The sequence below is a fragment of the Macaca fascicularis genome, chromosome 13, assembly GCF_037993035.2.
Source record: "Macaca fascicularis isolate 582-1 chromosome 13, T2T-MFA8v1.1".
Lineage (NCBI taxonomy): Eukaryota > Metazoa > Chordata > Mammalia > Primates > Cercopithecidae > Macaca > Macaca fascicularis.
This window is the reverse complement of record NC_088387.1, coordinates 95344393-95359840: the sequence shown is the minus strand read 5'-3', so window position 1 is coordinate 95359840 and position 15448 is coordinate 95344393. Positions and strand designations below refer to the sequence as shown.

Below are 15448 nucleotides of genomic sequence, written 5' to 3'. Positions count from 1 at the left end.
GCTGGGCGTGGTGGCGGGCGCCTGTAGTCCCAGCTACTCGGGAGGCTAAGGCAGGAGAATGGCGTGAACCTGGGAGGCAGAGCTTGCAGTGAGCCGAGATTGCGCCACTGCACTCCAGCCTGATGGACAGAGCCAGACTCCGTCTCAAAAAAAAAAAAAAAACAAAACAAAACATTTTGCACAAAACTCCCAGGTGACCCAAATCTGGACCACCTCTCAGAGCAGTCTTCCTGGATGTCGACCCTGGCCTGGGCTGGATAGGAATCGGGAAGATTTCTGGAGGGGGTGACTGGGGACAGGGGAGTTGGTTTTGGACAGGTTGAGTGTGTGCTGCCTGTGGAACCCAGTAGAATGGTCCAGTGGGCATTTGGATGGTATTAAAATGCTCCCACTCCCTCATTAGCTAGGCTTTCAAGTTCCTGCTTGCTTCAGAAAACTGGGGGTTGTGAAGAGCTCAGTCACTGAGTAGGTGAAGTTTGATTGGATGTCAGGAGAGGCAGTCATGGAGTGGAAACAGCTGTGACCTTTTCTTTTTTGCTTGTCACCTAATTGCTATTAGTCATTAGTTCATATAAATGGGCTAGAAAAGTGGATACCTTCGAGAAGTAGGACATGAATAAGGTATGGAGACTTAAACAGTAATGACATGCTGAGTTCACAGGTCTCTGTGTCATTATGACCTACCTTACATGTAGGTCATAAATATTTTATTTCTATCTAAATAAATTATAAAAAATGCACTTAATGCTATTAAGCTGCAGCTACTTACCTGAAAAGGAACAAAATATCGCCTCTGAAATAACTACTAATTATACAATTTTGCCAACTAATAAATATTATTTTAAATCTACTCAATAGTTGATAAATCAATTATGAATTAATCATAAAATTATACTGTGCTTTAATATTAGTTAAGTTTTTACTGTTTACTACTTAGAAAGCCATTTACTTTTTTAAAGTTAAATTTATTAACTTAAACCCTCAGCATTTCCCACTCATCTCAAACTCCCCTTTGACTTTTGTGTTCTGCTGAACCTTTGATTTGTCATGTTTCAACTCAAAGAGAATCCCTTCCCTGAGTGACCCCAGGGTGCCTTATGTGCCAGCGTCCCCCACAACCCCATTTTAAGAATGGCTCTCCCATTGAGAAGGCTGCAAAATGCCAGCCTACTGTTTCTCTCTCCTTTGTGCTGATCAGAAGAAAAATAGCTGTAGGTTTCCATTTTCCTTTCCATACAACTGTCCTGTGTTGCCTTTTGATCCTTTAGCAAATGTTACCTGCTTAGAGCAAGGGAAAACCATGTCAGCCCGCCTGTGTCCTCTGTGACCTGAGCTGACCTCACCTGCCCCTTGAGGTGCTACCCAGGTTGCCATTAGGCTTGGTATAGATGCCACAGATCCTTCATGTCACATGACAGTGTTTTTGATATAACAGTCTTGTGCATTTTTGATATCACAGTGACCAGTTAATCTGTAAAATCATACGTTTTTCTGTGGATTCTATCAAAAGAGGAAATGTGAGTCTTAAACCAATGCTTTCTAAAAAGAGGAAATGCATGTCTTAAACACCTTCCAAGTTCCCTTTAAGGTCTTTATGCAGGAAGGGTCCCCCTTGCACCATCCTGGCCCCAAGTGCCTGTGCCAGAGGCCCCCAGCGTCCTCCAGCTGAGTTGTTGGCAGGGGCAGCCATGTGGGCCAGACTGTGCAGGCTCTCCTTGTCTCACACCTCCCTGCAGGCCCAGGGGAGCTGGGGAAGGCGATGACAGAAGCAGGCAATTCCAAAACACAGTGTTGGGCTTGGCATTTCTTTGGCAGGACTAAAACTGTGTACCTTCTAGGAGTGTAGGGTGTGTGCATTTCACGATCAAGAAGCAGCAGCTGCCCTAACTTTGTCCACTCAGCAAGATGCTTCCTGTGCAGTTCTGCATTGGAACTACTCCACAGAAGTAAAAATGGGGGGCATGGAAGAAAGGATTTTCTGTTTTCCCACAAGACAGTGCTTGGATAGCAATAATTGTTACTATTTTAAACATGAAGAGGCTTTCTCATGAAATACTGCACTCCCTAGTTACGGTATTGTCCCCTCCCCACCACCCCACTTCCACCCCAAGTTCCCTATTCCCAGCTTGCACATTACCTTAATGCAAACCCATAAACGGTTCAGAAACATAATGCCACAGAATCAGAAAACTGGAGGAGACAAGCTGTGTATAACTGGATAAATCTAGGATTCTGGATATCCAAAGATAGCCACCATTTTGCTGTGGAAGGCATCATTACTTCCCTGAATAAATTGTAAAAATCATAAGATCCCTATGCTTGCAGTGTGACACCTTCCCGTTAGCCCTGGGCTGGTTCCCTTCAGTTCAAGGTCACTGTTGACAAAGTCCAGGGACTGGAGTGAAAATTGGAGGTAAACTTAATAGTCTATGCATCTCTAGAATTCCATACTTATGATTTATTCGTTTTTCTTTTATTGAGATGGAATCTCGCTCTGTCATTCAGGCTGTAGTGCAGTGGCGCAATCTGGGCCCACTGCAATCTCTGCCTCCCAGGTTCAAGTGATTCTCCTACCTCAGCCTCCCGAGTAGCTGGGACTACAGGTGTGCAGCACCATGCCCGGCTAATTTTTATATTTTTAGTAGAGACAGGGGTTTCGCTATGTTGTCCAGGCTAGTCTCGAACTTCTGACCTCAGGTGATCCACCCACCTCGACCTCCCAAAGTGCTGGGATTACAGGTGTGAGCCACCATGCTCAGCCATGATTTATTCTTTCTAATGGCATTTAACTGTCTGGAATTTTTCCCATTCTGCCTGGGATGACAGACATGTGTTTTTGAATTCTGTTGTTTGCATAGATAAAATAACTGGATGATCAAAGTTTTTGGCGAAACATATGGGCATATGGGACACAGCCAAAAGTCTTTAAAGGAGGTGACATTTATTTTAAGGCCCAGTTGTTACTTATGTTGCTCATTTCTGTCTAGTGTGATGTCTGAGTTTGGGCTGCTTTAACAAAACTACCATTGACTGGGTAGTTTAAACAACAGAAATTTATTCCTCACAGTTCTGAAGGCTGGGAAGTCCAAGATCAAGTTGAATCTGAGGGTTCCTGTTGAGGGCTCTCTTCCTGGCTTACAGACGGATGCCTTCTTGCTATGCTCTCGCATGTCAGAGAGAGTTATGTCTCTGCTGTCTCTTCTTCTAAGGACACTAATCCCATTCATGAGGGCTCACAAAGGCCTCCCAAATGCCCCACCTCCAAATACTATCACACCAGGGATTAGGCTTCAACATATGAATGGGACACAAACATTCTATTCATTGTTATGTAGTGAACCAGAGGGCCAGATATTGACTCTGTCTACACAATTATTGTGTTTTGGAATAAACTGGGTGACTTGAAGCATCATCAATTGGTAAAACTAATACTGACCTTCTGGAGAGCTTATACTTCTTTCTGACCACAGCCTCTGACAAGAATATTGCCTGGATTTGCTGCCTCAATTGGAGCAGAGGGAAGAGAGTCCCTTTATGGTGCTTAAGAGCCTGCATAGTGTAGAGGAGGAAAAAAAAAAAAAACCTACATCACAACAATTGCCCTCAAATCTCTTCCCTTCTGGGGGGACTTTCCTGAGAGGTCCAGAGTATCCACCCCACTCACCCACCCTCTGACTGACTCCATCACTATGTTCATACACATGGGCACACACAGACAGCCTGTGCTGCAGAGACAGACCAGCAACGTCCTCCCTTTGTTGAGTTCAGCAAAGACTAGCAGGGAAAGCTGTAAGAATAGGTGCTAATGAGGTTACTGGGGAAGGTGAGCAGCATGATGAATGCCCACAGTCCACAGTGAGGCAGGATTGGAAGGGGTTAGCATCTTGGGGACTTAGGCTACTTGGAAAGGTAGGAATGTGTGGGGAGGATACTGATGCAATAGGCTTCCTACCATCACCATGCGGCTTGTCTTACCCATTCCAGCTCTGGTCTCTGTAACATGGGGAAAGATACCCAGTTTACACCAGTATCTGTCAAGTTCACTTTTAGGTCTTTAGGCAAGAAGTGCCCCCTTTACACTTCAGTCACTTATTAAAGCAATTATTTGCATCTCTTTTGCTCCATAGACTGAGTTTTTTAAGAGCAGGGCCTGTGGTTTTTTTCAGAGTTGTCTCCAGTTGAAAGGAGTGAAGTTACAGAACACTTTAGTGCATATAAATGTTCTAAACTTTTAAGATTTTAAAAATTTAAAAAGATATTCTCCAAAAGCACCCTGGGTGGGGAACGTGTTAGGCAACTGTGCTACGATATTATCCAAACAAGCCAGTGTGGGCCTAGAGGTCCCAAGACCTTGGGAACCCCGAGGCTGAAGCCGCTCTGACAGCAACCCATGTGGAAAGCTGGAATTTGGCACAATTGGACCTGGAGGCTGGGCCATCACTCACACTGTGGTGTCTCCACTGAGCTGCTTCTGATCTGGGGTCCAGCTCACCCCTGCTTCTGTATGGCTCAAGGCTAGATGCTTGTATTAGTCTGCTCAGGCTGTCATAACAAAATACCACAGACTGGGTGGCTTAAACTACAGAAATTTATTTTCTCACAGTTCTGGAGGCTGGAAGTCCAAGATCAGGGTGCAGCCGGGTCGGGTTGTGGTGAGATCTCTCCTCCCTGGTCAATAGCTGGTCAATAGCTGCCTTCTCACTGTGTCCTCACACGGCCTTTCTTCTGTTCCTGTGCCTGAAGAGAGAAAGCAAACTTTCTGGCGTCTCCTAACGAGGACACTAATCCTAGCAGATCAGGGCCCTGCCCTATGACCTCATTTAACCCTTAAAACTTTCTAAGAGGCCCCATATACAAATACAGCCACACTGGGGTTAAGACTTCAGCATATGAATTAGAGGGGACACATACATCTAGTCCATAATAACTCTAGAGACAAACTGTCTGGCTTTCAATCTCTCCTCTGTTACAAACTAGTTGTGGGACCTTGGGGACTTTCCTTTAACTTTTCTAAGCCTCAGGTTCTTCTTGGTAAAAATGGGGGCAATGATGGTACCTATCTCTGGGCATTGTAAGGATCAAATCAGATGATGTACACAATGGGCCTAGCGAAGGGCCCAGTATATAGTAGGTATCTAGTAATTATTAGTTAGCATTATTAATAGGGTCCTCTAAGTTCTGAGAATGAGTTTCCTAGACGGTAGTCCTAGGAGTGCAGTCTATCCTGGATTTCCAGGACCAGCCCAGGCCTGCATGAGTGAGATTCCTGGGCCAGAGAGGTTCCAGGGCTCCCCAGTATTCTGCAAGGGAGCCAAACCTCATCAGAGCCTCGTTAGCCTCCACAGACTTCCAACTGGGAAGTGGAAAAAAATAGGCCGAGAGGTGGTGGCAGCCCAAAGGTTCTAGAGAAGGGGAGTAGTCAGCCCCATCTACTCCTCCCTCACCCATCTCCTTTCAAAAACGATGGCAGAGGGAGGAACTGAGCCAGCTGAGTCTGCCTGAAGGGTCACAGTGGATTCCTTCTGGCTTTTTTTTAGTTAATAAATAAATAACTTTTTTTTTTTTTGAGACAGAGTCTCGCTCTGTTGCCCAGGCTGGAATGCAGTGGCATGAACTTGGCTCACTGCAACCTTTGCCTCCTGGGTTCAAGTGATTCTCTTGCCTCAGTTTCCTGAGTAGCTGGAACCTCAGGCATGCACCACCACGACCAGCTAATTTTTATAATTTTAGTAGAGACGGAGTTTTATCATGTTGGCCAAGCTGGTCTCGAACTCCCGACCTCAAGTGATCCGCCAGCCTCAGCCTCCCAAAATGCTGGGATTACAGGCATGAGCCACCAAGCCTGGCCTAAAAAAAAAGCCTTTTGAACATATATTTTCAGATTATATGTTCCTCCTCCAATTTATTATATAAAATTTGAAAAATACAGAAACCTATGAAGGACATAAAACTCACCTGGAAACCTTCTACCCAGAGTTAATTCCCTTAAGTCAGACCTAAATCTGAAGCCCATCCCTCCCCCTGGAGTTGTGTGACCTTTAATGAGCTACTTGTTATTTTCAAAACCTCTGTTTATTCCTCTTAAAGTGAGGCTAATACTTCCTGCCTTGTTCCCACTTTGTGGGGGTTGCTGTGTGTATGCAGGTAAAGTGCCAGGCACAGGGTGTTTATTTACTGAGAGCTCTTATTTCCATTGAAGGCGATGTCCTTAGCTTTTGATTCTAGCATCAAAGCTCAGACAAGAATTCTCAGTAAGCTATTATCACCTGCTCTTTCAGATTCTCCAACCTCCAGGCTTGTGCTATGAACATGTAAGCAAACCCATCTTGTCATTTACAACATTGACATAATGATTATGCAGCAATTTTTCCAGCATAAGTATTCCTAGTTTTCCTCTTACCTTAAAGCTGCTTTAAAAGGCGAGGATTAAGCCAGACATGCTGGCATGCATCTGTAGTCTCAGCTACTCAAGAGGCTGAAGCTGGAGGATCGCTTGAGCCCAGGAGTTCAAGTTCAGCCTGGGCAATGAAGTAGAAAACTAAAAAACAAACGAGCAAACAAACAATTTAAGGTGAGGATTATATCTTCTTTTTTTTTTTTTGAGACGGAGTCTCGCTCTGTCACCCAGGCTGGAGTGCAGTGGTGCAATATCGGCTCACTGCAAGCTCCGCCTTCCGGGTTCACACCATTCTGCCTCAGCCTCCTGAGTAGCTGGGACTACAGGTGTAGCATGGAGGATTGGATTTGTTTCTTCCTCCAGCAAACTCTAGTGTCACCATCACTTCTCTCTTCTTTTCTTTTTTCTTTTTTTTTTTTTTTTTTTTTTGGAGACGGTCTTGCTGTGTCACCCAGGCTGGAATGCAGTGATGTGATCTCAGCTCACTGCAGCCTGAACCTCCTGGGCTCAAGCCGTCCTCCCACCCACCCCCCCAGTAGCTGGGACTACAGGCACGTGCCACCATGCCTGGCTAATTTTTGTATTTTTTGTAGAAACGGGATTTCACCTTGTTGCCCAGGCTTGTCTCGAACTCCTGGACTCAAGCGATCCTCCTATCTTGACCTCCCAAAGTGCTGGGATTACAGGCGTGAACCACCACACCTGGCCCATTTCCCTCTTTTAAAGCAAACTGAGAACCTGGATCTCTCCTTTCCTAGTCACACTTGGACTTGGCTTTGTAATAAGTGAGAGAGGGAGAGACTGCATCTCAGACTTCTGGGCTTCCTTTGGCCAGAGGGGCTCTATCCACCACCCAAGAACCAAACCCATTTTCTTATTATTGCATATGAAATTAAAACTCCAGATTTTAGATTTTAGGACAAAAGATCCCTTGAAATGTGTTTAGCTTCACCCCAGCTCCAGACAATAGGCCTGTGGCTGTGGCTGTCCCCTCTTCCCTAGTCTCCTCAGTTGGCTCCCCACTCTCTCTGCCCTGGCGCCTTCCACTCTAGGAGAGCAGGACCTCTTCTCCCCAGAGGTCAGAATGATACCCTGCAGGGAGCAGATGTTCCTGGAGTACACTTATCACTCCCAGCCACCTGCCTTGTTTCCCAGCACTCCCTCAGGCAGCAGCCCCCAAGGGCCATGCTTTCCTTACAGCAGGAGAACCTGGTGGTTAAGGCTCCATATGAGCTTTCTTGTTCGTTGTTGAGATTCCATGCACTCGAGCCTGGCCAACTTGGCAAAAAATAAACCAACTCTGTCCAGAAGAACAGGCTATGATCTCCAACTATCTGACATGTCCCCTTACAAGATGTACTCCTTTAATAGATCCCCCAAGGCCTTTTCATCCTGGGACACAGCCTTCCCAGAACTTCCCTGGTGGCAGACAAAGTTAAATGATGAGGATGAGAGAAAATATGTTGATTCCTTTGTTCTATTCACCATAGTTAGCTGTGTTAGGAAAATTGAGCCTTATCCTGGACATAGAGTTGCCAAATATCCCTGAAAACAAACATGGAATTGGTCTACTACTCATTGCTTTAAACCATTTTGATTGTGTTAGAGTGCAACAAGTAGATGGGGCTATTTATTCATTTATTCACCAGTTTTGAGTATTCTGTACTGGATGCTGAGGATGAGGAGCAGGCAGAGACAAAGATGACTGATAGGACTGCCTTTGAGGACCCTACTCCATAGGTGGAGACAGAATCTAGTGCCATGAAGGCAATGGATCTAGTGAAGGCACAAAGAGAGTCAGAGAAAACTTTTTCAGAAGAGGAGACAATTGGGCCCTGAAGAATGAGAAATTTACTGCATCTAAAAGTGGGCTTTATTTTACCTCAAGGACACACTGCAATGGCGTAATCTCCTTCCTACTGGTCAGAGTTTGTCCTATATTTTCTAAACCTAAATGTAAATATTTTCTGTTCAGATACCTAAGGGTCAAGAAAGTTGCATATCCTTATTATTATAAATCCTTATTAGAATTTATATTATAAATATAAATATAACAATTTTATATACTTATATAATTATAATTTATATTATAAATATAAATCCTTATTATTGTAGATAATTCCTTATTTATTTTGGATATTAACCAAAGTGTGCCCCCTGGATGGAATTTTAAGCAACTCACTATGACCACAGCTATCTGAGCTGCCCTCAGCACTGGCCGCATTTCCTGTGTGCACCCCATTTCACTTCTCAGGTCCCTGCAGTGGCTCCCCCACATCTCCACACTCTCCTCAAATTCACTCACTCTGTACCACTCCCATGAGCTATCAGCCCCCAGCTTTGCAGAGCAGAGAGAATGCAAACTCACTTATATGCCTGTCTTTTCTGTATCTGCACATCACCTCCTCCTACAGGCCTTTGACTTTAACCTCTCTGTATCTCTTTCCTCTTTGGTGAGGTGGGCATAATAATGCCTTCCCCGCAGGATTGTTGGAGGGATCTAATCAAGCAAGCCATGTAAATTGACAAATGAGGGCCTCTTTTGTTGAGGCCTTCTGTTAATGATGGTCACCATTATTTTATGCTACCTCCTTCGGGAGCTCACATCATAAATAGTTCCTTGATCTCTTAGATCTTTAATCTCTCCCTTGGCTCCTTCTTCACTCCCTGAAAAATATTGGTCCTAAAATTGATACTTTCTCTCAGCCATGCTCCTTGAGCCATTTCTAGGCTTGCTTTACTCACAGAGATCTTGACGGCTGTATATGCAGTCTCCACAAACTTGCCTTCAATCAGTGTTCGTCAAAGACTCACTGATTTCCAAAGCAGAGGTCAAGATCTTCTGTGGTCCTTGCCCCCACTTCACTGCATGGCTACATTTAATGCTAAGGGAAGGGAGCTCTACAGAGGAGGGAGTAGTCAGTGATGTCAAATGTGGCTACTTGATGCATGATCCATTTTGAGTTAATTTTTATATAAGATTTTAGGTTTAAATTGAGGCTGGGTTTTTGGCCTGTGGATATCCAACATCATTTGTTGAAAAGACTGTCCTCCCTTCACTGAATTGCTTTTGCACCTTTGTCAAAAATCAGTTGACCACAGTTGTCAAGATCACGCAGTCTTGATTACTAGAGCTATGTGATATGTCTTGGAATCAAGTAGACTGATTCCTCTGACTTTATTCTTCTTTGTAGAAGTTGCTTTCGCTGTCCCAGTTCCTTTGCCAATCCACATACATTTTGACAATAATATACAAAAGACTTGTGCTGAGATTTTAACAGGAATTGCGTTAAACATGTATGTCAATTTGGGGAGAATTGACACTATGTTGAGTCTTCCAATCCATGAACATGGTATGTCTCTCCACTTACTTCGATTGTCTTTGATTTCTTTCATTGGCATTTTGTAGTTTTCAGCATACAAGTCCTATGTGTGTTTTTTCTGTTTTTATATTGACAGATAAATTGTAGGTATTTGTTGTATGCAACATGATGTTTTGAAGCACATACGCATTGTGGAATGACTAAATCTAGTTAATTAACAGATGAATTACCTCATATGAGAGGTTAGAACACAATAGCCACACTCAAAGTATTTTTCAAGAATACAATGCTATTATTAACTATAGTCAGCATGTTGTACAATTTATTTAACTGAAATTTTGAACTTATTTAACTGAAATGTTGTATCCTTTGACCAACATTTCCCCAACGTTTGACCAACATTTCCCCAACTTCCTTCACAACAACCACTCCAGCCATTGGTAACCACCATTCTGTTCTCTATTTCTTTTTTTTTTTTTTTTTTTTGAGATGGAGTCTCGCTCTGTCGCTCAGGCTGAATGGCAGTGATGTGATCTCAGCTCACTGCAACCTCCACCTCCTGGGTTCAAGCAATTCTCTGCCTCAGCTTCCCAAGTAGCTGGGATTACAGGCACCCACCACCATGCCCAGCTGGGTTTTGTATTTTTAATAGAGACAGGGTTTCACTATGTTGGCCAGGCTGGTCTTGAACTCCTGACCTCGTGATCCACCCGCCTTGGCCTTCCAAAGTGCTGGGATTACAGGTGTGAGCCACCACGCCCAGCCTCTGTTATCTATTTCTATGGATCAACTTTTTTAGGTTCCACATAGGAGTGAGAGCATGTGGTATTTGTCTTTCTGTGCTTGGCTTACTTAACCTCATATTCTCCAGATTTATCCAAGTTGTTACACATGACAGGACTTCCCCCTTTTTTATGGCTGAGCAGTATTCTATTGTGTATATATACATCTTTTTCATCCATTCATCCATTGATGGACACTAGAGTTGATTCCATATATTGGCTATTGTGAATAATGCTTTAGCAAACAAGAAAATGCAGATATCCCTTCAACATACTGATTTCATTTCCCTTGGATATATACCCAGTAGTGGGATTGCTGGATCATATGGTAGTTCTATTTTTAAGTTTTTAAGGAATCTCTATACTGTTTTCCATAATGACTGTTCTAATTTACATTCCCACCAACAGTGTACAAGAGTTCCCTTTTCTCCACATCCTTGCCAACACTTGTTATCTTTCATCTTTTTGATAATAGTCATTCTAACAGGTGTGTAGTGATAATCTCGTTGTGGTTTTAACTTGTACTTTTCTGATGACTAGTGATGTTGAGCACTTTTTGATAAATCTGTTGGCCATTTGTATGTCTTCTGAGAAATGTCTATTCAGGTTCTTTGCCCATTTTTAAATTGAGTCGTTTTCTTGCTGTTGGGTTCTTTCAATTCCTTATTTATTTTGGATATTAACCTCTTGTCAGATGTATAGTTTGCAAATATTTTCTCCCATTCTGTAGGTTTTCTCTTCACTCTGTTGTTTCCTTTGCTGTGTAGAAACGTTTTAGTTCGATGCAATACCACTTGTTTATCTTTGCTTTTGTCATCTATGCCTATACATGTTTTCTTGGATTTATGCCTGTTCCACTTTTTCTGAGTATTCATGTGTTCATTGCTAGTGTACAGAAAAAAGTAGCCTTTTGTATATTGATTTTTTAACTTGTGGCCTTGCTTATTTGTTCTAGGAGATTTTTTTTGGTAGATTCCTTGAAATTCTTTATGTGGATCATCATATCATCTGCAACTGGGGACAGTTTTGTTTTTTCCTTTTCAATCTATATGCCATTCATTTCATTTTTCTTTCCTTATAGTGCTGGCCAGAATAACCTGTGTTGCCTAGCAATGGCAAAAGTAGACATCTTTGCCTCTGAATTGTAGCCTTTCACCATTAAGTCTAATGCTAGCTGTAGGGTTTTTTTTGTAGGCGTTCTTTATCAAGTTGAGGAAGCTACCCTCTCTCCCTACTTTTCTGAGAGTTTTTATCATGAATGGGCATTGAATTTTGTCAAATGCTTTTTCTGCATCGGTTGATACAATTTTGTGATTTTTCTTCCTTAGCTTATTAAGATGGTGGATTACATTGATTGTTTTTCAAATATTGAACCAACCTTGCATTTTTTGAATAAACCCCATTTGTGTGGTGTCTAGTTCTTTTTATGTGTTGCTGAATTCTGTTTGCAAATATTTTGTCAAGAATTTTATATCTATATTCACGAGACATATTGCTCTGTAGTTTTCTTTTTGTAGTGTCTTTGTCTGGTTTTCGGTATAAGGCTAATACTGGCTTCATAAAATGAATTGGGAAGGGTTTCCTTCTCTTCTGTTTTCTGGATGAGATCGGTATTAATTCTTCTTTAAATGTTTGAAAAAGTTCTCCAGCTTTTGAAAACTGTTGATGCTGGAGACCCAATCTGGCCCAAATAAATCTGAATCTCTGGGGGTGGAGCTTGGACATACGTAGTTGTCCAAAGCTACTCAGGTGAGCTTAATGTGCAACTAGCTGTGGAGCTCAGTGTTGGTTGTGGACTTGAAGCCAAAATAGGAGCATGAAGGAAGCAGAATCCATCTGAGGAATGTCATGAATTAAATGGATGTGAAATTTGGAGAGTTCAGCTGAGACACGACCCTGGAGGCTCTGGTGTTTTCAGGATACGGTGCAGTGTAAGGGAGACATTAGTTGTATAAGATACGTGCGGCCGGGCGCGGTGGCTCACGCCTGTAATCCCAGCACTTTGGGAGGCCAAGGCAGGCAGATCGCGAGGTCAGGAGATCGAGACCATCCTGGCTAACACAGTGAAACCCCATCTCTACTAAAAATACAAAACAAAATTAGCCGGGCGTGCTGGTGAGCACCTGTAGTCCCAGCTACTTGGGAGGCTGAGGCAGGAGAATGGCGTGAACCTGGGAGGTGGAGCTTGCAGTGAGCTGAGATCGCGCCACGGCACTCCAGCCTGGGCGACAGAGCAAGACTCCATCTCAAAAAAAAAAAAAAAAAAAAAAAGGACATGTGGGTTCGACTTGGCTACTTGATAACCATAAATTCCTTAGCAATTTCAGCTTTCTCATCTGTAAAATGCCTTGGGTTGTTTTGGGGATAGTAGAGATATGAGAAATGAGATATGAGACATAGAAAATGAGATAATAGATGTGAAAATGCTTTGGAACTCACATAGCATTTTGAGAAAGTAAAACATGATGTTTCTGTAGGCCTCAGCTTCTCCCTTACTGCCACCATGTCCTGATTCCTAATAAGTCCCTCAGGGAAGCCAGTGGGAGGTTTGTGACTCCCACTGGCTGTAGGGGAAACTTCCTCCTCTTCTTTGTTCACTTACCCTGACCATGGAGTTTGGGCTCTGATAGGAGGGATGGGACCCTGGAAACAGTGAGAAGGGACTTTGACCTTGACCATGCTCACCTTCTTGTAGGAACATGCTTGCCAACTCAGCCAGCGTGAGGATCCTCATCAAGGGAGGCAAGGTGGTGAACGATGACTGCACCCACGAGGCTGACGTCTACATCGAGAATGGCATCATCCAGCAGGTGGGCCGCGAGCTCATGATCCCTGGCGGGGCCAAGGTGATTGATGCCACAGGGAAACTGGTGATCCCTGGTGGCATCGACACCAGCACCCACTTCCACCAGACCTTCATGAATGCCACGTGCGTGGACGACTTCTACCATGGGACCAAGGTAATGCTCCTGTTTGTCAAAGGTGGCTTCCTCTTTGGCTTTTTTATTCTGCTTCTGGGGCTGCTCCAGACTAGACCCAGGTGAGCCAGGTGCTCCCAGTGTATTGCTGGCAGGAGAAGGGTGTGTCAGGGCCACTATGGCAACTACAATAGGGATTTCCAGCTTAATGTCACAGGTTTCCATGATTACAGAAAAGGAGGCATTTAGGCCTGTTTTGCTAATCATATCATTTACCCAAGTACCCAGGCTGAGAACCAATTTTATTTTTATATTTTTATGTCATATAATACAAGCCTAGAGGAAGAAGAGAATAAGCTGGTGTTTGTTATTGTGTAGGGGAGTGGGTTGGTCTGATGGACTTCTTTATGTTTATAAACTGAATTAAATTCCCAAAGACTGAAAGACAAATTTGCTTCTTCTAGATGATGATACAGCTTCTATTACCTCTCCTGGCTTGCTTGTTATTTTTTAAAATAACTGGAAAATTGCTGGTGGTGGGTTCTCTTTTCAGAATGAGTTACCATGGACAATATTTAACCGTTACTGAGCTGGACCTGAGCTACTGTAAGTTCCTGGATGCCAAAAACAAAAATTCAGAAGAAAAATTAGGAGGAAACTACATTCTGCAAAAAGAGTCATGAATGGGCTTTTTTTTTTTTTTACCCTTCCCGTATGTTCCAGACACCTCTGTCACTGCTGTCATCCCTCTTCCTTGTGATTTTCTATCTCATGCTGACCTCTCCCCGGATATCAGACTATGGGCTCCTTGAGGGCAAGGCCTGGCCATTTTCCTCTGCTTTCCCAGAAGCTGGACTGACCTGGAACTAGAGTAGCTGTCCTGTAAGTGTGCAGGCAGAGGCCAGGCCTGGGGACACAGCTTGATGGACCAGCCCCACCTCAAGTAGATGGCCTTTAAGGTCTCCTTGAGGACAGGCCCCCTTCCCAATCCAGGGGCTGCAGACCAGACCCTGGGAAGGCTGAGCTATGAGGAGTCACAGTAGTCATGGCCCAACTGTGCCCACACAAGGATGCTCCCTGGCCTAACCCTCTGGCATCAGGGTTACACCTGCTCGCTCTAGCCCAGTCCAGGGAAGAGAGGTAGTAGGCCGACCCTCCTTGCTTTCTCCTCTGAGAATTCCCCCAGGCCCTGAAAGTGGTATTTTGATTATGAAATGGGGAGCCCCATCCTCATAAACTCAGGATCCTCTTGCAGGGTGCCTGGTGACAGTCGGGACCTTTCTGAAGTGACTGAGCATATCCAGCTCACCACCCTCATGCACCAAGCCAGGCCAGGCCTGCGGTTATTGTTGTCATTTTCACTGAAGTATAGCATATATACAGAGAAGTGCAGAAATTGTAAGTACACAGAATTGCCACCGTTGAATGCACTCGTAACCAGCTCCCAAGTCAAGACACCAAACTTTACCAGCACCCAGAAGCTCCTCCAGTCACAGGTCCCCACTAGGGATAACCACTATCCTGACTTCTAATAGACTTTTTAAAATAACAGCTTAATCGAGATGTAATTCACATATCATACAATTCATGTATTTAAAGTGTGTGAGTCAGTGGTTTTGGTATATTTATCACAGCTTGGTTTTGTCTATGTAGCTGAAATGAAGCAGTATGTACCTTCATATTGGCTTCTTTTGCTCAAAAATTAATAAATTCATTCACTTTCATTGCTTAATACTATTCCACTGTGTAATACAGCACATAGCAATTATCTCTCTGTCAGTGGTCATTTAGGTTATTGCTTGTTTGAAGCTAAACATTATCACTATGAACATGTTCTTGTACATATCTTCAGCAAACATGTCTGTACACATTTTGTTGGGCACATACTCCTAGGAATGGAATTGCAGGGCCCATAGGATGCACTTACGTTCAGCTTTAATAAGTAATGCCAAATAGTTTTCCAGACTGGTTGTAACAATTTATGCTCCCAGCAGTAGTGTAAGAGAAGCATTTAACATTGACATCACC

At 43.6% G+C, this 15448-nt stretch overlaps 1 protein-coding gene across 7 annotated transcripts in view; it reads left to right on the top strand.

Annotated features, from left to right (window-relative positions):
- The window catches only part of DPYSL5 (dihydropyrimidinase like 5), a 103106-nt gene that overhangs the window by 37543 nt on the left and 50115 nt on the right, over window positions 1-15448 (top strand). For all 7 annotated transcript variants that reach the window (XM_065527276.2, XM_005576337.4, XM_045369610.3 and 4 more), the window contains exon 2: window positions 13198-13462. In XM_065527276.2, the coding sequence (XP_065383348.1) occupies window positions 13202-13462 (261 nt within the window). In that variant the 5' untranslated portion in view covers window positions 13198-13201. The remainder of the gene's footprint in view (window positions 1-13197; window positions 13463-15448) is intronic.